Genomic DNA, 23,099 nt, shown 5'->3' with positions numbered 1-23,099 from the left:
ACTCAAAAACACATTTTAACATGAACATCCACCACAGTGACTCCTACACATTCCTCACTGTGATGGAAGGCGAAAAATAAAGTTCAAGTCCTTTCTTTTGTTCTTCCTCGGTCGGAGAAGTGGAACTCAAAGCAGGCAGTGCAAGAAGTACAAGCAGTTCGGAGGCATACAGACATTGTTGGTAAGATGCAGCAAGGGAAAAGAGGCTTAGGACTCAGCGCAGGGAAACCAGTGTGGAGTAAGGCAGGCCCAACAGAGAGGAGGAAATTGGTTGTAGAGCAAGTACGTCGTCAGGAGGAAGCAGTGAGACGTATAAGGGCAGTAACTCAGGTTAAGCAGGGACAGTGGATGAACTGGGAAAGTGCAGACAAGAGGAGGTTTAGCTGGAGGGACCTGTGGTGCGTGGTGGCAGGTCATGTAAGTTTCCTTATAAGGGCTATTTATGATGTGCTGCCTTCACTGCAGAACCTCAAACAATGCGAAGGTGGCGTCCCGGCGTGTCTCCTGTGTTCAGAGGTGGCAAAGTTGAGGCATATTTTGTCATAATTTGGGACTAGTCTTTCTCAGGGTCGGTATACTTGGTGGCATAACCAGGACTTGAAGTGTATAGTAGCAGCAATTGAGAGGAGGAGAGCACGAGTGAACTCAGTCGGCATCAGGACTGAGAGTGTTGCGATTCAATTTGTCGTGAGGGAGAGAAAGATAATGGAGAGAAGTTTTCAGACAGGTATGAGTTAGGCGTTAGGCCAGGGGAGCTGTTATGGCCAGTTATTCAGCAGATAGTCTATTTTATAGAACTGTCTATAGAGAACTTAGTGGATGAGGCTTATGAAAGGAAACAGCTTAGATATATAGAGTTGGTAGCAGAAGTTGAGCAGCAAGGATGGAGAGCAAGAGTATGTCCGGTAGAGGTGGGTTGTAGAGGTTTCATAGTAAGATGGACCACGTCACTATTTGGAGAGCTTTGAATTCGCAATTGCGTCAGGCCATAAAGCAAATGTCAGAGGAAGCAGAGTAAGGCAGTCGGTGGATTTGGTGGAGAAGAAATAGTGTTGGTTGGGGACAGCAAGATATAACATGCAGTATGTGCATTTCTTTGTAAGTGTATCCTGGTTTTATGCAAGGTTGATATTTCTGGTGTTACAAGTTGAATGATGGGTTAGGATAAGTGGAAGATAGGATGCAGGTGTTTAGCATTTGTTAGAGTGAGTTAATTGTTGGTATATTCAGTTAGATAGTGCTTTGGTTTTTGAGTGCTTATCCTGATGTTTTCGCACAAATACTTTGTGTTTTAATTGTAATATAATTACTACATATTACTGGAATGTTAATGGTTAACCAATGGATCTCCTTTGTGTTCTAGATGTTTATTGATCATTCTTTGGAGATATTAATCATTAATCCCCTTCAAGACATTTTGCTGTGAAATGTCCATTGAGACATTAGTGATTAATGTAGATGAATCACTATTAAAACACAAAGTATGTGTGCTTATAACACCATGATAAGTGCTCAACCAAGAAAACCAAGCCTAAAGCCAAGGTAGTATCTAAAATGTGTATACACAATTATGGTGTAGGATAATACCTAGCTCCATATGCAATAATAAGCTATCTACATGTTAACAAGCACATACAAACTCAGCATGTAGATTATTGGGGTTAACACACTTGTTGTTCACCCCTTCCATTAGAATATTAGTTACCACTATATATGGACCTCTCTGGAGTTGGTGTTGTTCCTATTCTTTCAAGGTTTAAGTTGTTAAATTGGGGAACCGCTCTGGGATTTAATGGAGCTCCATCCATTCCGAAGTTAGTTGTTTATCTATCGCTCTCCCCCACAAACTTGGTGTTGTTCTCCATCCCTCGGGAACTCAGTTATTAATATTTCATGTGGATATCTGGTATTAACACGTGAATCCTGGAGTTTTAGTGCTGCTCCGGCCATTCAAAGATTAGTTGCATACTAATAAGTACTTGCCGCCGCCTCTCTTCGGTCGGGATATTAATGATCAATGTATTAATTGATATTAATATCAACAACAGGTCGATGTTGCCCCTCTCCCTCCATTGTATATGGAGTTAGGTATTATCCTATAGCATAATTAATCAATAAACAAGACGCTTGGGATATCATTGGTTAATGGGTGAATCTGCCTGGGGACTTGATGTGTTCCTTCTTGCATCTGAAGGTCTCGACCCGAAACGTCACTCATTCCTTCTCTCCAGAGATGCTGCCTGACCCGCTGAGTTACTCCAACATGTTGTCTATTTTCGGATTAAAACAGCAACTGCAGTTCCTTCCTACACACAAGGTATCAACGTGTGTTCTCCATACCGATTTCCTGCTGACCACCGTCCATTGGGATAACAGTTCTTCATGTATGAGTCTCCTTATAGTGTCCCTTTGCCAACGGGACCGTAGTTTTCAATGTTTGGAGCAGTGTGGACACCTGCGGAAGGTTCATGTTGATCGGGATTTCATTATTAATCTTCCCCAGTGTGTAGGCGCTGTCCTTCTTCCCGGGTAGATGCTAGTTATTGATGTTCGGATCCTTCCCGGAGACTTGTTACAGCTTTTCCAGGGCCGAGAAATTGACAATTGTCTGTTGCGCCCCGTCTCTCCTCCTCCCCCCACAATTGAATCATTTACACCTATCTGCTCCTCCTCTGCTCCGCCTTCAGCGTGCCATGTATCTGCGGTGTAGGTTGCTCGCTTTGGCTTGAAGCGCTGTAGCGGCTGCCGGCCCCGGGGAGTCCTGACTGTGAACAAGCCCACTGCCGTCCCCGCTGTCCCGTGTGTGGGACGTGCTGAGCTCTCTCCCTCCCATCTCAGCCTATCTATCTATCTCTACAACACTCGCCTCCCACAGAGCGACGGCGGCGATGGCCGAAGCCGCGCAGGTTGATGCCGCTGCAGTCAACACCGAAGCTAACGATAATTTCCCTGAGCTGCCCGGGCTGACCGAAGATGAGGAAGTTTTTTTGGCCGGAGAGGATGTGAATGAGTCGGGCGGTGAGCTGCTCAGCGTAGCCGGCCACGGAGAGCCCTCTGCCCGGGAGTTGGACAACCAGTTTCTGCACCTGGCTATCAGGAAACAAGTCTCGTACAGGTAGGGGAGGCAGACTGTGTCGGTGTGGAGTTTCCAAACTTCCACCGACACTGGCTTTGAAAATGTTTCATTTGGAAAATGATTGCATTTTAGTTTTTTTAATTTGTTGAGTGAATGATCCTTTGCCAATTGTTAAAATGTAAACAGACAAGTGTACGCTGATAGTCTCGCATTGTGGAGAACAGGGCAAATGCAAGGAAGGTGACATCCGGGGTCAGTTGTTTTGTGGTGTACAATTTATTTTCCAAAGAGTGAGCGTATCTCTCTAAAACCTCAATCAGTAAAGTGTTGTACTGCGTGGCCGGGCTGTTTGGTTCTGGGCAAGACCATACTGCGCTGTAATACTGCCATTAAATCTCGTATCGTTGTTGTACTTGTACGGCCGATCATTTGCTTAACATCAGCAGCTATTCAGTTGGTTATTTTTTCATTGATATTTCGCAATTTAATCGTGTTTTTAATAAAACACTAAGATTCCCTACGCGAATGTGGCGGATCCAAGATTCGAGCGGATGCCTTTTTGAGTTATGCAGCTGTGTTATTGAAGAGTATTAAGGCTTTATAGAGCATATACATCATAAACTTACCGGCGCTCTCCCCGTCTGCTGCTGTGGAACATACTTAATAAAGAGTTAAGACAATAACAGTGGCCTTTCATCAGGTCACATCTTTTCCCTCAAAAGAAAAAGTAATGTTATCCAGTTGAAATTCCATTTTTAGCAACGGAAACAGGGAATAGAGTAATACATTAAACGCGTTTTAACTCTCAACATAAACTCGACAAAACAGCAGTGCCTGGTGAAATTTAATGTATCAAAAGTCGTAGGACATGATACATTCATTTCTTAAAGGCACGCATCATTGCAGCAGCGAAGAGGCTCGTATTATTCAGGTTGGGGTTTTCAGGTATGGTTTGCGTTGATATTTCGGTGACTGGACTATTCAAAAGGTGGCCAAGCACTGCATTTCAGAAACAACCTACCCTTCCATAACTCGTTTCACTCTCCCGTGACACTCAATCTGAAGATGGGTCTTCATCGGAAACGTCACCCATTCCTTCTCTCCAGAGATGCTGCCTGTCCCCTACTCCAGCATTTTGCGGTCTATCTCAGGAGTTCTGCTTAGTTGGCTCATCAGTGTAAATCACTGCGGTATGGATACTTCCTGAATTGCTTGTTGCAGCTGTGAGGATTTTGTGCATTGTATCATTAAAATGTGTTCTTGAAGTGGTTTATAATTCCCGGTTTTGCTAGCACTTCTGAATTTGCATCATGCTAAAAAGTTCATAAGGCATTCAGTCAGAATCCTTTTCCCCAAGATGGACATGTCAAAGACTAGAAACACAGCTTTATGTTCCTGTGCCATACGTTATATGTTCTGTTTCTCGCCTTTAGCTGAAATATTAAGGCTGTGCAAGTGTGCAACACTGTGGGACAGAATGTATTGCACCCAAGTCATTGCATTCAATGCGGACAGACCCCCATCATCCCTTGCACAATCACCAACATGCCAAGAAACGCTTGAAGAGTGGGAACAGCTTCATGGAACTAGAGCCAACCGTGCCAGGCACCAAACCCAAACAACAGATGGCACCAGGATACCACCTGCCTTGTACTACCTGGAAAGCCCTAAACCGCCTCAGCGCTGGAGTGGGATGTTGCGGACTCAACCTGAAGAAGTGGGGCTTCTTGGACTCTGACAAGTGTAACTGTGGAGAGATACAGACAACAGCTCACCTACCGACTTGCAGCGGAGAGGCATGCACTGCGGACGATCTCCGCAGAGGCACAGATGTGGCACTGGCTGTGGCAAAGCGACGGCAGAACGGCGTCTGACACATGAGTGAACGAATTGTGCAGGACGTGTACATCTCCCATCACTCATTCTTTTTACACCGTCTAACAAGCATGAAAAGCCAACTCCGCAGACAGCTGTATCTACCGAAATGGGCATCAAATAGTGAAGTGATCCTGTCCATTTCCATGTCTTGGCAAATATTATAGGTTGTACCAATGTAAATTCTGAACTGATATCCATTGCCAGGAAGTCTGACATTCCAAATTCTGCATACTGCTCATTGTATTAATTCAGAATATGAGATGGAAAATAGAAGGAAGGTTGTTGAGTAAACTGACTGTAAAAGTCACGTGCAATTGATGTGTAGAATCAATCATTGACCCTGGATTGGTCACATTTATTGTGCTCAGTAACTAGAAAATTCATAGTGAACTGAATAGATATAATATGTAGACACAAGGAATGCCAGATGCTAGCTAACAACAAAAGATACAGAGTGCTGGAATAACTCAACGGATCAGGCAGAATCTCTGGAAGATGGATTGGGCACATTTTGGGTTGGGACTCATCTTCAGATTCGGGTCTGAAGAAGGGTCCCGACTCGAAACATCACATCCATGTTTTCCAGAGATGCTGCCTGACCAGCTGAGTTACTCCAGCAGCTTGTGTCTTTCTTTTTAGATATAATACTTGCACTCTGTTTGTCACACTCTGCTGATAAAGAAAGTATTGGGACTATCGCAGACTCTAAAGATGGTTTTCACTGCCAATGTCCTTCAAATGAACAGCTGACTTTGATTCTTTGTGCAGTGCAGCTGATATGATGTGATTATGTCTCTTGAATATCCATTCTGCTTCTATAGCTAGTTCATCACTGTCCAATTCGCCTTGACCCCATTACGGATATTAGACCTCGTCTACACTACAATGTTGAGAACTATACTCTGCACTCTGTATTTTTCCCTTTGCTCTATCTTCTGTTTGAGTTTGACTTGACTGTATTTAACTATAGTATTGTCTCATTTGTTTGAATAGAATGCAAAACAAAGGTTTTCACTGTACCTCAGTACACATGACAATAGTAAACCTTAAATGTTCTGCAACTTGGGCCACATTCCCAAATTGAAGAGAAAGGTAACATCTGGCTAATTACCCATGACTCGGATGTACCACAAAAGTTGCCTCGTAAGGTTGAAGAAGATTATCACCTGAGGATTGAAGAAGACTAAGTAGACTGACTGGATACGTTCCTGTGGAGGAGGCTTATTGCAGAGGATAAAGTGAAACAAGACCAGTGCACAATTATTCAGGCACAGTGTAACCAGCGCTTTATATAACTGCAGTAAGGTCTCTTTACTCAAATCCTCGTGCACTAACTATCCATGTATTAGCTGTCAGTGATCATTGTACCAGGGCATCAAGGGATGACTGAATGCTCAGTTCGTACAAAATCTCATTGTTTAGAGAACATTCAGCTTTTCTATTATTTTTGTACCAAATAAATAACAATATTTTTTCACATTAAATTCCTTGCCAATTCGCTTAGCATGTGGAAATTCTGTTGAAGCTTCTCTGCATTCTTCACTCAACTCACGCAATTTGTATATATTCTATCTGGTCCCCTCGTTCAAATCGAAATAAATGATGAACATTACTCCATCATTATCCCAGTAGCACCCCACGAATCATTGACTCCCAACCTGAAACGAACGCAAGTTTTCATATCTGATTCCATCCACTAACCAATCTTCAATTTGCACAAGTTTATTATGCATAACCCCATGTGGTTTCATTGTATAATAACCTCTATGCCTACTGAAAGCCCAAACGCACCATATACATTAATTTTCCATTGCCTATTTGCTACTTTAAATTCAAAATGCTTTTGCATGTATGTTAAATGTGGTTTCCCTTTCAACCACATTAACTTTATCCAAGCCTATTATTTTCTAAGTACAGTGTCCCCTTGTTATTACCGACCTCTTTATAACAGATATTGGTTATAGCGGACCGATGACCTCCTCTCGTGGTGGCTGTTGGTGGGCAGCGGAAAGGTGGCTGCGGGAAGAGAGTGGGCAGTAAAACACTTCTGAAGAGCGTTGCATTGGGCTTGGGTATGCAGCAGCTGTGACAAAGCAAAGTCCTGGGGTGTTGGATGCAGACACAGCACCGTCACTGCACCTGTGCCACTCTGGCAACGTGTGTCTCCGAGAGGCTCCCTCCCATTGCACTACTCTCCACTTCCTATATTAGCATTTCCTATATTACTAATATCAGGATAACTGACCTCTGGACCACAATTTCAATCTTCCTCTTTCCTTGTGTACTGGAGTTCAATTTGCTGTCTTACAATTTGTGTAATCCTTTACTGAAACTATGGAATTTAAGAAGATGGTAACCGGTGAATGCTATATCTCCAGAACCATTTCTTTCAGCTTTCAAAAGGAATTAGAGCCTTTCAGACTTATTAATTTTACCAATATTTCTTCTTACCCATGCTGATTTCCTTCAGCTCTTCCTTCTCTCTAGATTTTTCAATATTTCTAGCAGGTTTTTGTGCCACCGGAATATAATTTGTTTACTTGCTGTGCCATTTCCTTATTCCCTGATATTTATTCTAGTGTGTAAAAGTGCACCAATTTTTCTTTTGCTGTTCTTCATTTTCAAAGCTTTCATAATGTTATATGTTTCTAGTGAATTCTACTTTCTCTTTCCTTATCCACGTCTTTTTCTTCCCTTTGTTGAATTCTGTATTATTCACAAACTTTAAGCTTCCTGTTCCTTTTGAGAACATTAGAACCATTTTTCTGGAGAGAGAAAGCAAGGGCTATCTGAAGTTGGAGAAATCCATGTTCATACCGCTGGGCTGCAAACTACCTAAGCGAAATATGAGGTGCTGTTCCTCCAAATTGTGCTGGGCCTCACTGACAATGGAGGAGCCCTAGGACAGAAAGGTCAGATTGTGAATGGGAGGGGGAGTTGAAGTGCTGAGCCACTGGGAGATCAGGTAGGTTAGGACGGGCTGAGTGTAGGTGTTCAGTGACATAATCGCCGAGCCTGCGCTTGGTCTCGCCGATGTAGAGAAGTTGGCACCTGGAACAGCGGATACAGTAGATGAGGTTGGGGGAGGTGCAAGTGAACCTCTGCCTCGCCTGGAAAGACTGTTTGGATGGAGTGGAGGGGGGAGGTAAAGGGACAGGTGTTGCATGGGAAAGTACCTGGGGAGGGGGTGGTTTGGGTGGGAAGGGACGAGTTGACCAGGGAGTTTCGGAGGGAGCGTTCTCTGCGGTAAGCAGAAAGGGATGGAGATGGGAAGGTGTGGCCAGTAGTGGGATCCCGTTGGAGGTGGCGAAAATGTTGGAGGATTATATGCATTTAGCCATTGCTTGCCTGTTTTCACACCATTGTCTGGATGTACGCGAAGGACAGTGAACAATGTAATTTTTTCCAAAATCATATTCTATCTGTCATGTCCTTGCCTACTCATTTAGCATTTCTATATCTGCTTGCCATTTCCCTGCTTTCTCTTAACAATTCAGTGCCACCCAGGTCTGTATCATCAGTAAACTGAGATCTATGACCATTTTGAGGCTTGACCTGTGTTGGTGATAAAATGGATAGGATTTTAATGGTTGGGTGAGAGACAGAGAATAGATGAGTGAGATGGTGTATATGGGTCTGAAGAAGGGTCTCGACCCAAAATGTCACCCATTCATTCGCTCCAGAGATGCTGCCTGACCCACTGAGTTACTCCAGCATTTTGTGTCTACCTTTGGTGTATATGCAGTCAGTGTGAAAGAGCAGTATAGGTAAATTAATGCAGAGATTCTCATTCCTGGAAACATCAACTCAAGCTCATTGCCTGGGAGACCATCGGACATCCCACATTCACACTGACCTCGATCTCACTGACAAGTACCTCAGTATCCTTCTTGGTGTAGCCAGAAGCTGTCTCCATCTTGTCTGCAGCCTCCATCTGCTCCCTTTCAACCCCTGACTGCCTACCATGGGGAGTGTGTCTTTAGGACTAATTCTTTTTCTGTACATGCTGCAGAACCAAGTCCTTGTTTTAACGGACCCCTTTAAAACGGATTTCGGTTATAGCAGATGAACCCCCGATTCGCACTAACTCACCGGCCACTTGGAGCGCAGGCTTCCGAGGGCCGCTGCCCAACTTGCAAGGTGCCCCAGAGAGCCCTTCATTACCCACCACAGGGTCCAGTTGAAGAGGCTGTTGTTGCAGCTTACATTGTAGCCCCTGGAGACGGCACTTTCTTCAGTCCGTCGCTGCTGATAGGACCACTCGGTCACCATGAGGATCCCTCCCCTCACACCAGCTACCGCTTCCTCCTTCACCATGTCCACTCGACCACCAACGCCCTATCCTTCTCCAGTCGCTCTGCCCACTTGTCTTCTCCCCCTCCCCACCTTGCCACATTCCCTCACTAGGGACAATTTACAGTAGGCAATTAACCTACCAACCTGCATATTTTGAAATTGAGACCCAGGTTCGATCCTGACTACAGGTGTTATCTGTACGGAGTTTGTACTTGCTCTCCGTGAGCTGCAAGGGTTTTCTCCAGGTGCTCTGGTTTCTTCCACTCTCCAAGGACATGCAGGTTTGTAGGTTAATATAATTTGGTACAATTGTAAATTGTCCCTAGTGTGTAGGGCATTGTAAGTGTGCGGGGATCGCTGGCCGGCAAGGAGTTGGTAGGCAGGAGGGACTATTTCTAAACTAAACCTAAACTAAACCACATCTCAGCCTTGTATGTACTTATACAGCAGGGTAAGAATATTTTAAAATTTATCTACAAAAAGGTCTGAAGGCAATAGACAATAGGTGCAGGAGTAGGCCATTCGGCCCTTCGAGCCAGCACCACCATTCAATGTGATCATGGCTGATCATCCCCAATCAGTATCCCATTCCTGCCTTCTCCCCATATCCCCTGACTCCGCTATCTTTAACAGCCCTATCTAGCTCTCTCTTGAAAGTATCCAGAGAACCGGCCTCCACCGACCCTCTGAGGCAGAGAATTCCACAGACTAACAACTCTCTGTGAGAAAAAGTGTTTCCTCATCTCCATTCTAAATGGCTTACCCCTTATTTTTAAACTGCAGCCCTGGTTCTGGACTCCTCCAACATCAGGAACATGTTTCCTGCCTCTTGTGCGTGTCCAAACCCTTAATAATCTTATGTTTCAATAAGATATCCTCTCATCCTTCTAAACTCCAGAGTATACAAGCCCAGCCGCTCCATTCTCTCAGCTTATGACAGTCCCGCCATCCTGGGAATTAACCTTGTAAACCTACGCTGCACTTCCTCAATAGCAAGAATGTCCTTCCTCAAATTAGGGGACCAAAACTGCACACAATACTCCAGGTGTGATCTCACTAGGGCCCTTTACAACTGCAGAAGGACCTCTTTGCTCCTATACTCAACTCCTTGTTATAAAGGCCAAAATGCCATTTGCTTTCTTCACTGCCTGCTGTACCTGCATGCTTACTTTCATTGACTGATGAACAAGGTCCCCCGATACCGCTGTACTTCCCCATTTCCCAACTTGACACCATTTAGATAGTAATCTGCCTTACTGTTTCTGCTACCAAAGTGGATAACCTGACATTTATCCACATTAAACTGCATCTGCCATGCATCTTCCCACTCACCCAACCTGTCCTAGTCACCCTGAATTCTTATAGCATCCTCCTCACAGTTCATACTGCCACCCAGCTTTGTGTCATCTGCAAATTTGCTAATGTTACTTTGAATCCCTTCATCTAAATCATTGATGTATATTGTAAATAGCTGTGGTCCCAGCACCGAGCCTTGCCGTACCCCACTAGTCACTGCCTACCATTCTGAAAGGGACCTGTTAATCCCTATTCTTTGTTTCCTGTCTGCCAACCAATTTTCTATCCACGTCAGCACTCTACCCCCAATACCAAGTGCCCTCATTTTGCCCACTAATCTCCTGTGTGGGACCTTATCAAATGCTTTCTGAAAGTCCATGTCATGAAGGTACATAAAGTTAATATTTGATCAGCAGAATAAATAAGTATGGCGAGTTCCAAAATAAGACCATTACATCGGATGTCACCAGTAAAATCACTATTCTGTACATAACTCTCTTTGAGTTCAGGGATTTGTACAATGATTTGAGCTCTAGGCCCCACCAGCAAAGTTAGGACAGTTACTCTGTGTAGTCACTTGTGGTTCCAGTTTTTTTCCAGCCATAGTGGCACAAATTATTTCATCTCCTCTCAACTGAACTACAAACTGACCCTTCTTTCATGAACTGTCTAGGATATGCATGCTGTAATTTGATTTACTTTAGATCCAAAGATTGACGTCTAATATAAAACAATCACTTCTTTGTCTCATAATACCACTGGAAAGTTGTTCGATTACAGTGATCTTTGACTGGGAAATTCAACACGGAAATGACAGCCACCTGCATTGCATGTGAGTTTTGTTTGGATTCACTTCACTATGCACTGTAACACCGGTGCTTGGAACATGCTGGAGGTCAAATGATGTTGCAACTCACTTCCTGCTCATTCTAGTTCTGTGTAGGTACTGAGATACACCATGTCTTGCCCTACGGCTTTACATTGCATATCTTTGCATTGCTTAACATTGCATCAGGAAGGCTGGCTCCAACCCGGGGGCGACGTTGGATTCATGGGAGGTGGTCTTGGAGGGGAGGATGCTCCTCAAACTGTGGAGCATCTTGGACAATACAGCTCACCCCCTCCATGACACACAGTGGTCAACCTGAGGAGTACCTTCAGCAACAGACTGGTTCCACCAAGATGCAAGAGATCCTTTTTCCCTGTGGCTATCGAACTGTACAACTCCTCCCCCTTCTGACATGGGGTAGACTGACTCTCCTCCCTCCCTAATCTTTGCACATCCCCAATCCTTTCCACTCGTCACTTTAATTTCATGTATCTTGTTGTGTTTTATGACTGTTGGCAGATCAATTTCCCTCCTGGGATAAATAAAGTTCTATCGTATCATACTTGAATTAAGTAATCAACCTTAATTAAAAGCATATGTAAAGCTAACTGGCTTGTTTTATACACAGTGATGCATTGAACGGAGCTGTTGCCTCACACCTCCAGTCACTCGGTTCTGTATGTGTGGAGTTTGCAGGACCCCCCTATCTAGGTGATCAGATTTTCTCCCACATTCCAAAGACATTCAAGATTGTAGGTTGATTGCCTGCGATAAATTGCTCCTTTTTCACTCGGTGGTGGAATCTGGGGAGAGTTAATGGGAATGTGAAGAGCACAGTTTATAGGGACAATTAGACATGCATTGGGAATGCTGTGAGAGCCAGCATAGACTCAGTTAGGAAATGGCTTTCTGTATTCTAAGAAGATATAGAAAATAATATTAATGCTTTTGATTTCATAAGGCAGAAACATTACAAGTAATCGTATTATTTTGTGTGTTTCACATTTTAAATATTTTTGTTTGCATCTATTTTAACTATTCCAACATGCCTCAAGTTATACGGCACATTTAGAAGTAGTGAGAAAGATCTAATTACAGCACAAGTTATCAAAAGCTCATCAGAATTATCCAGAGGCACTCTTCAGGACTATTCACTGTTCACATCCAGCACCAGCAGCCTTGGCAATGATGAGTTCAGAACATTGTAAACACAAGGATGCAGCAGATTAGCATGGCACCAGGGAATTCAGTGGAGGTGGATGACACAGTATAGAGGCCCAGGTGAGCACATATTGGATCTTTTCCCTTCCTTCCATACTTTGAATGCTCAACATAAATGTTGTTACTGACAACATTTTGGAAGCACTAGACAGCTTCCTAAGCTTTCGAGAACACAAAGTGCTGGAGTAACTCCGTGGGCCGGGCAGCAACATCAGCAGGATGCTGCCTGTCACGCTGAGTTACTCCAGCACTTTGTGTTCTCCACATGTATTCAGCCATCAGCAGTTCCTTGTGTCTCCTACGCTTCCAACATGATTGCAGAAATGACATCTCATTATCACCCTGAGTTCACATCAGGGAAGTGGCAAATTGTGTCACGCCCCAAATCAAAAATTAAAGCTGAAGTCTTCCCAAAGGCTGCTGCAGCATCGGCTTAAACCAACTCCACAGCACAGTCCAGTGATCAATATTAATTATGAGTGTCGTAGAGCGTAGAAATAGGCCCTTTGGCTCAACACATCCAAGCCAACCAAGATACTCCACCTCGGCTAGTCCCATTTGCTTATGGTCGACCCATATTCCTCTAAACGTTTCCGATCCATGTACAGTACCTGTCTAAAGGATGATTAAATGGTATTGAGCATACCTCACTTTCTTTGGCAGCCTGTTTCATGTATGCATCACTCTCTGTGTGACAGTTATCCCTCAAGTCGCCATTAAATCTTTCCCCTCTCACCTTAAACTAATTCCCTCTAGATTTCTTGATTTACGCACCCAGTGAAAATGTCTATGTACATTCACTTAATCTAAGCCCTTCATGATTTTACACAGCTCTCTAGCATCACTTGTCAGCTTCCTGCGCTAGTCCTAGCCTGCTCAGTCTCTCAGCATTCTTTCCCGACATAATGGCATCTTTTCTACGGCAGGTTGATCAAAATTGAACACAATGCTCCAGCTACGGGCTCACTAACATCCTGTATATAACATAATGTCCCATAATCAATACTCAATTCCCTGACTGATGAAGACCAGCATTCTAAAAATTATCTTCACAATCCAATCTACCTGTGACGCCACTTTCAGGAATTTATGTACTTGTACTCCTTGATCCCACTGCTCCACAACATTCCCCAGTTTGACTTTCCTAAATACTTATCTGAATTATATTTCATTTGCCATTACTCAGCCCACTTGCCCAGCTGATCAAGATCTCGCTGTAATTCTTAATAACCATCTTCGCATTCTACAATATCTAGGAGCGTGGTGAATCTGTGGAATTATTTGTTACGGAAGGCTGTGGAGGCCAAGTCAGTGATTATTTTAAAGGCAGAGACAGATAGATTCTTGATTAGTGCAGGTAGCGGAGGTTATGGGGAGAAGGCAGGAGAATGTGGTTAGGAGAGAGAGAGAGAGAGATAGATCAGCCTTGATTAATGGCGAAGTGGATTTGATGCGCCAAATGACCTAATTCTACTCTCGGGCAATGGAACCCACCTGCATATTTCTCTCCAAGTTCAACATAATTCTGGCATTATTCCTTCATTGCTTGGATTAACTCCTGGAAATAACAGCCCAATGACACTGTAGAAGCACCTTCCCCAAAAGAACGACAGCATTTCAAGTAGGTGGCTCATCAACACCATCTCAGGGGCAAAGAGAAATGACCAATATGCTGTCCGTCCGTACTAATGAAACCTGCAATTGTAAATAATTAAGTAAAATAAAAGCCTATTGATATGCATGTGGAACATGGTCAATGGGTTTTAAAGCAAGTTTCAGGAGAGCATTGTTTAAAGGAAGCCATGGCAGGTTATATTGGATGGATGGAAAGACAAATAAGATTAATATATTTAACAAAATCAATGAGGTTACAGAGAGGAATAGTGACTCCAGGAAAATAAGGCATGATAGACCTGAGAATTGTAGCTGTTTTGCAGTTGTGCTAAAAGTACCTTCTGCAATAGGCAGTGCTTATTGCAGTAGTGGTAAAGCCTTCGTTGATGTTTGATTACCACTCTCACTTATTTGTTTTAGAAGTATGGATTCCAAGTTGAATATCCACAAAATCAATTGGTCCAACGTGACAAGAATTCTCCTCAATTTGTTTACATTCATGGGGAAGTAATTGTCTCGGCAGCTGGGGAGTGATCCCAATATCTGATCGACATGCCTAAGAAACTGAAATTACAAGTCTAAGGTAGCTTTCAGATCATAAGGTAAAAGACCAGACAATTTATTTCCGTGGTCTTGGTTGCTGGGTTGATTTTCACCATAGCGTAGGACAATGCGCTGATGAACAAATGGTGCCACAAGGTTATTTACATCAACCTGGGAAGATAGAAGGTGGTTTGGCTGAGCATTCAAAACAGAATGTGCAACAATGCAGCAGTTCCTCATTCCTGCAATGTAGCGTAGATCAGGAGATTGCACAATGTGGGGTGAGATCAATAATCAAGTATGTTAAGAATGTGTCTTCACGTATGTGTACCATAAACTGTTGTTAAAGTGCTCTTCCAATTCCTGCACGTACCACTGGGCTAAATAATGTTTTATATTATGAATGATTGAACTCATTTATTTCAAGAGGGCGTGCATACAATAACAGGGATGTCATACTTGAGGCTCCATAAGGCACTGGTAAGGCTGCATTTGGAATATGGTGAGCAATTTTGGGCACCGTATCTGAGGAAGGATGCGCTGGCTCTGGAGAGGGTCAAAGGTCTTTTATTGTCACATGTACTAATTAAGGTAGTGTGATATGCGAATTACCATACAGCCGTATGAAAAAAAAGTAACAAGACACACAAATACATAAAAGTTAACATAAACATCCACCACAGCAGATTCCCCACATTCCCCACTATGATAGAAGCAAAAAAGTCTAAACGTTTTCCTCTTTACTTCTCCCGTGGTCAGGGCTGTCTAACCACCCGTCAGGGCGATCAAAGCCCCCGCAGCCGGCAGTCGAAGCTCCCGCGTCGAGGAGATTGAAACTCCCACTTCGAAACTCGCGCGTTGGGTGAACGAAACTCCCGCAGCTTGTCTAGATGAGGTTTACAAGAATGATCCCAGGAATGAGTAGGTTAACCTATGATGAGCGTTTGACGGCACTGGCCCTGTACTCGCTGGAGTTCAGAAGAATGAGGGGGAACCGCATTGAAACATACAGAATAGTGAAAGGTTTGTTCAGAGTGGATGTGGAGAGGATGTTTCCATTAGTGGGAGAGTCTAGGACTAGAGGTCGTAGCCTCAGAATTAAAGGACATTCTTTTAGGAAGGAGATGAGGAGAAATTTATTTAGTCGGAGGGTGGTGAATCTGTGGAATTCTTTGCCACAGAAGGCTGTAGTGGCCAAGTCGGTGGATATATTTTAGGCTGAGAGAGATAGATTTTTGATCAGTACTGGTGTCAAATGTTGTGGGGAGAAGTCAGGAGAATGGGGTTTGGAGGGTGAGATAGATCAGCCATGATTGAACAGTGGAGTAGACTTGATGGGCCAAATGGCCTAATTTTACTCCAATCACATATTTTTGTAGTGGGAGCCAAGCTCAGTGAGAATGCCAAATGACTGGCAGTTGATACTGAACCATGGGCGCTGTTCGCTGAAGTATTGGGATCTGGTTTGTAACGTGCCAAGCTCACTTCATTACAGACCATTGCAGCTGTCAGTAGCCATTACTTTTCTATTTCAGTTCTCTTACCATCAAGGAAAAAAAGAGAAAATATATTGCTTCCACGAATTGAAGTATCTAATAACTTCATTTCTTGATATTGGAATTTTACTGCTGGATTTATTTGATAGAAATGTGTTGGCGGATAAGCTAAAAACATCGGCCGAGGCCAGTTGTCAGAGCAATCAAACCCATGTTTGGCCCACAATTAAATTGCACCGTCTTCAAGTCTAAAATGTGACAATAGCCGGGTGGACACATTAAAGGGATGTAATCCAGTCTCACCAACAGTCTGTCCTTTTTGTCTACTTTTCTCTTATTTTTATTGTGTTTAAAAGTTGTGTTAAGGACCTGTCCAACTTGACCAACTTGACCGTCATTTGTGCCTCATTTACGGGTCATATGTAAAATAGGTTTACGCGTTGTGATAGGCGACGTTGTGCGCAAATCACGCGTCAGCACAGCCTCCTGGTGCGCGTGATGTCATTAGAATACCCTGCGGCGCGCATGGTTACGGACGTCGACGAATGGTGATGTAACCGTGTGTTACCACGCGATATACGTGAGACGTCGGGACGCCAGCGTGCAACGACAATGTGTCAACGTGCGTACGCGATACGTCACGCAGGTGGTGAGCGAGGATTTCGTTACACTACAAAATCCTGGAGCACCGCGCGCCACCGCATGCGATTCCACGCCTCACCATGTGCAATGCGTTCATCACCCATGCGTCACGACGCGGTGACCTATTTTACGTATGACGCGTAAATGAGGCGCAAATGACGGCCAAGTGAGGACAGGCCCTTTAATGTTCTCTGGTTTGTTTTATGTCGGGGGTTGGGCGAGGGGGAAACTCCGGAGATGCGATTGTTTTCCGGGTTGTATTCACTGTATTATTGTAGATTGGTATTCACCATGCCATAAGATGATTGCTCTGATGGAGTCAAATGGTGTCACAGTCACTTATTTTAGTCACTTTTATTTATATAGCACATTTAAAAAATGACTCTCGTTGGCCAAAGTGATTTACATTGGTGGAGGTACTAACGTTATACAACAGTGGTTCATGGATTAAATACATACATCACTACATACATATAGCTCTCGCTCAGAGGACGTCAAGAAAGGCTTGGGAGTAGAGATGAGTTTTAATTCTCGACTTAAAGGAGTCGATGGAGGGGGCAGTTCTGATGGGAAGAGGGATGCTGTTCCACAGTCTAGGAGCTGCAACCGCAAAGGCGCGGTCGCCCCTGAGCTTATGCCTGGACCGCGGGATGTTCAGTAACCCTAAGTCGGCCGATCTGAGGGCCCTGGTGGTGGTGTGGTGCGTAAGCAGACTTTTGATGTAGGTGGGGGCAAGCCCGTTAAGGGCTTTGTAGACATAAAGGAGGATCTTGAAATGTATTCGAACCGCACAGGGAGCCAGTGGAGAGAGGCCAGGATCGGGGTGATGTGGTCCCATTTTCGGGTGCCCGTCAGGAGTCTCGCTGCGGCATTTTGGACCAGTTGCAGGCGGGACAGGGAAGATTGGCTGATGCCAGTGTAGAGGGAGTTGCAGTAATCTAGGCGGGAGGAAATAAATGTGTGGATGATCTTTTTGTGGTCATCGAACTGGAGGAATTGAAATAAACGACGGTTATTTATTTCAACCAGGACAGACAAATGGAGGTTTGGTTGAACATCCAAAAACAGAATGTGAAACACCACAGCAGTTCCTCATTCCTGCAATGAAACGGTTGCCTAGATCAGGGCTGTGCGTGCAGGGTAGGATGAGATGGATACTGCCCTTAATGATCATCCAGTACATTGAGGTAGCAGGTTGGTTCACGTATATGTATTATAAGCACTTGTGAAAGTACTCATTGCCACCGGGCTAACTTGTGTTTTAACTTATTGATGTGGGATCTAACCTTGCTGCAGGCCTCCCATTGTAATAAAATTGCAAGTCTATAAAATGTAATAATGTCACAGTCTGCAGGGTTCATGACATATCAGCCTGTGCTGGTGAAAGCTTCGTGTTGGACCCAACTTCCACCTTTGACGAGCTTCTAGATTGTAATTGCATCATGCATTCTGAATGAGTCATCAAGTAATTAAATGGCAGCCTCAACAAACTGTGTACTTTAATTCAATTACTTTGTCTCCCAGTTTATTATAAACATATGTAGAAGATCAATGAGGAAAGGATATTAATTATTTACCTTTCCCTTAACCAACAGTGCAATCTGGGTGGGTATTATTTTATTACCCTCTAATAACCTCTGAAGCACGCAGCACGGCAGGGATGGCAATCTGTGCAGCCATTAGAATGATTATTCACGTAAACATTTTAGGAAATGGACAGGGTAAGGTTTGGGGTAGGTTCCACAACCCACCCTACTTCACTCCCCAGTAGAATCATTTGCCTGCACTACAGGTTCTTCTATGTGCAAATTCGTGTCTCTGGATTTCTTTCCTTCAAAAATGTCTTCAATCCTCGAAACATCACTTTAGGTTTGGCATACAGTAATTACCGGGAAATATATAAATCGCAATGTCTGTTACAACGACAATTCTTGGTTTCTTGGTCCTCCAAAATATTCCGAATGGAATTTAAACTGGAGGTGGTGAAGGGAGGACTTAAGGCAGAAAGGGTTATTGGGAAGAAAGAGCTACTTTAAATTTAGTTGCATCTGGTTGGGTAACTATAGTTGGGTGGAGATTATTCCATGCTTTAATTGTGTGGGGGGAGAACGAATTGCTGTATACATCTGTCTTTGTAGCTGGGATCACAAATTGGATCGAATTAATAAATTCTGTATTCTCTTCTGTATTGGTTCAATGGTGTAATTCTCCAAACCACCCTCCCACCACTTTCCTTTACACTTTAGTGACAGCTTTAACTTTTGTGCAACAAGTATCCTTTCACATTGTTAAACTGTAGTTGCTGTCCTCTCTCATTTAAATCTTGGGATTATAGGTTGTCCAGATGAACAGTGATTATATTTGGTAAACACATAATGCTGGAGTAACTCAGCGGGAGAGGCATCAACTCTGTAGAGAAGGAATGGGTGACGTTTTCGGGTCGAGAGACCCTTCTTCAGGCTGAGGTTATACTAGTGATTATAGTTGTTCAGATATTCTGAAAAGTTGCACATTTCCAGCTCATTACAGTGTAATGTTATTACCAGCATGATGACCCAAGAAATTATCAATGAGCATGTCTGGTATTTCACATTTCTGCATTTCCATAACATCCTCATCATTTCCCTCCAGCTTCAGCACACAACTGCACATGAGGGCGAATATACTGTGACTTCCAAAATTGTATGTCTTTGCGACATGGGAGGAAACCGGAGCTTTGAAGGAGCAGTTGTGAGAAACACCTTGGGCATGTGAGTTCCCATTGGAACTATTGTTGAACTAAATTTCTTTAGTCAGAGGGTGGTGAATCTGTAGAAATTATTTGCCACAGAAGACTGTGGAGGCCAAGTCAGTGGATATTTTAAGGCAGAGATAGATCCTTGATTAGTATAGATGTCAGGGGTTATGGGGGCGGGGGTGGGGGGGGGGGGAGGGGGAGGCAGGAGGATGGGGTTAGGAGGGAGAGATGGATCAGCCATGATTGAAAGTTGGAGTAGACTTGATGGGCCGAATGGCCTAATTCTGCTCCTATCACATGACATGACCTTATGTGAGGCAACAGCTGTGCTGGTGTGCTGTTCTAAATGTCCTTCTTATTGACATGTTGCAATACTTTGCTCAACACTAGCATACCAAGCTGGAAAAGAGCCTTGACAGTGATCATCTGTCGGACCCACTGTGTCTATAATTGGATGTATTGCTTGCTGACCTTTTGACACGACAAATGTATTCACTAATGAATGAAGGGATAAATCAGAGGATATCATGAAAGATCTGACGGTCAGTTCAACAGTAAGGGCATGTGAGTTCTGTGCTGAAAACTGTGAGGAGTTCAGAGCAAGTTTTTGCTAGTCAAGAAGTCCTGATGTTTGGATTGTTAATATTCTTGGGTATTGTTGTTCATAGGGGAGAGAGTGATGGCTCGGGGAGTGAGAGCGAGTTAAAATCCCAAGACAGTAGATCCATTAAGAGTTATGGAAATAGGAGAACAGAATCTTCCACTGTCATTCAAATGGTGCCCATTCCACCTGACAGCTGAGCATGCAGGTTGAGCAGGCAGTGAAGAAAGCGAATGGTATGTTGGCCTTAAGAACAAGAGGAGTTGAGTATATGAGCAAAGAGGTCCTTCTGCAGTTGTATAGGGCCCAAGTGAGACCACACCTGGAGTATTGTGTGCAGTTGTGGTCCCCTAATTTGAGGAAGGACATTCTTGCTATTGAGGGAGTGCAGCGTAGGTTTACAAGGTTAATTCCCGGGATGGCGGGACCGTCATATGCTGAGAGGATGGAGTGGCTGGGCTTGTACACTCTGGAGTTTAGAAGGATGAGAGGATATCTTATTGAAACATATAAGATTATTAAGGGTTTGGACACGCTAGAGGCTGGAAACATGTTCCTGATGTTGGGGGAGTCCAGAACCAGGGGTTACAGTTTAATAATAAGGGCCAAGCCATTTAGAACGGAGTCGAGGAAACACTTTTTCTCACAGAGAGTTGTGAGTCTGTGGAATTCTCTGCCACAGAAGGCGGTGGAGGCCGGTTCTCTGGATACTTTCATGAGAGAGCAAGATAGGGCTTTTAAAGATAGCGGAGTCGGGGGATATGGGGAGAAGGGGATATGGGGACATTAAATGGCGGTGCTGGCCCGAAGGGCCGAATGGCCTACTCTTGCACTTATTGTCTATTGTCTGTGGAAGGATGGCCACTGACCCAGGTTATTGATGTGAAAAGTCTTCTTTTCAAATGTATTGGGCTAATCAGCTGGGAGAAAACAAGCTCAGAAAATTATTCAATAAATACAATGTATTGCAATGTTAGTCATGTTTTTTTCTCAGTAATTGTGTGATTTATGTAGCGATTATTGTTTTACTGTGCCAAGCCACAAAGCAGGTCATTATTCAAAAAATGAAACATTGCAAATGCTGGAAAGTTAAAACAGAAAATACTGCACATTTTTAGCAGGTTGGTCTCCACCTGTGGAGAGAGAACCAGAGTTAACATTCTGTTTTCATTCTTTTAGTTTTGACCTTTTTATTTCTCCACAGATAATTGCAAACCTGTTAACTATTTCCAGCATTTGCTGTTTTCATTTGCTGGTTCTGGATAACTCGGAAAATAAGTATTTAGATCTTGATACTGAAAAGGAAAATATAACTAGCATTTGAATTTATTTACCACCTCTTAAACATTTGAAACTGCTTTACAGCCAATTAAGTATTTTTAATGTGTTTTTTTGTGAAAAAGTTAACAAACAAAGCAGCCAATTTTTGTTTAACAAATTCTCAAAAGCTGAAATATGACAATCTGTTGTCTATGTTGTTGGTTACGAGATTATGTTGGCCAGGATACCAGGAATAATTCCTTGTCCTTCTTCAGGATATTGCCGATAGTTCTATAACATTCATCAAAGAAGTTGGACGGGGTACCAGTTTAACTTTCCTCAAAAAGTCACCTATAAGACTGCAATATTCCTACTTCCTCCCCTGTCCCCGTTATTCCCTTCCACCTCTATCCCTCACTCTGACTTCAAATTGCACTCCACTTCTGAACTTGTTTTACACCCTTTAGTCTCCTTGTCATCCCTTACCTCTTTTCCAGCTTTCTGCCCCCTACTCCAATCAGTCTGAAGAAGTGTCCCGATCCACAACGTTTCCTATCCATGTCCGCCGGAGATGCTGCCAGTTCGACTGAGTTAATTCAGAACTTTTTTACCAATCTTGTGTGTGCAGATATGTGTCGCATGTCATTGAATGTGCTGCATCTCTTGATTCCAATAACAAGGATGGCACTGCTGTGGAACTGCTCCCTCACAGTTTTAAGGGTCAGTCCCTCTTGCGAGACCTTTACAGGCGACTGCTGGCACCAATGATAGATCGCCGAAATTTTCAACATGTTGAAAATTCAGCGGCAAAAGAAAGAATATACGACTCTTTGGAGACCTCTCACGACCATCGGAGACCTCTCACAACCATACAGGCGACCTCTGGCGACATGTCGCGGGTGACCTCTCACAACCATAGGAGATCTCTCACGACCACACAGCCTGTATGGTCATGAGTGGTCTCCTATGGTCATGAGAGGTCTCCAAGTGGGACAGGTGCTGTCTGTGCAGTTTGCATGTTCTCTCTGTGACCATGTGGGCTTTCTCCGGGTGCTCTGGTTTCCTCCCTCATTTCAAAGACGCACAGGTTTGTAGGTTAATTGGCCTCTGTAAATTGCCCTGGCGACCGGGGGGGGGGGGGGGGGGTGGAGGGTTGGGAGGAGGGTGCCCCCTCCCATTGGTACGGAACATTTGCATTTTTCAGCTTGAAATTGTGCAATATGGTGCATACTGTAGCGAGTCTTATAACTTACACTTGAATGCAATATATATGCTTTAAATTGGATTGGAGCGTTTTTGAAAGGGGGGAGGCTGTGCGATCACTGATCACTGGCCTTGGGGGTACCCGGTGAGGGAGTGGAGCAACCGAGTGGGGAGAGGATGTGGAAGAAGGGTATGAACTTTTTGAAATTTGATGTATTAAAATCATGTTTTAGTGCACTGTAGATGTATGATTTCAATGTTTTTTGTATGAAGTATTTTTAAGAGGTAACTTTTGGGTAACTTTATCCACACTAAGGGTGATGGGTGTATGGAACAAGCTGCCAGAGGAGGTAGTTGAGGCAGGGACCATCCCAACATTTAAGAAAAAGTTAGACTGATACATGGAT

At 43.7% G+C, this 23,099-nt stretch overlaps 1 protein-coding gene across 1 annotated transcript in view; it reads left to right on the top strand.

Moving 5' to 3' along the window:
* Window positions 1-2,858: 2,858 nt before the first annotated feature.
* dgkz (diacylglycerol kinase zeta) overlaps window positions 2,859-23,099 on the top strand; it is a 549,506-nt gene continuing 529,265 nt past the window's right edge. Inside the window, exon 1 of the mRNA XM_033039211.1 lies at window positions 2,859-3,115. Coding sequence (XP_032895102.1) covers window positions 2,889-3,115 — 227 coding nt within the window. The 5' untranslated portion in view covers window positions 2,859-2,888. The remainder of the gene's footprint in view (window positions 3,116-23,099) is intronic.

The sequence above is a fragment of the Amblyraja radiata genome, chromosome 20, assembly GCF_010909765.2.
Source record: "Amblyraja radiata isolate CabotCenter1 chromosome 20, sAmbRad1.1.pri, whole genome shotgun sequence".
Lineage (NCBI taxonomy): Eukaryota > Metazoa > Chordata > Chondrichthyes > Rajiformes > Rajidae > Amblyraja > Amblyraja radiata.
Note: the sequence above shows the minus strand (reverse complement) of the source record. Positions and strands in the feature narration are given on the sequence as shown.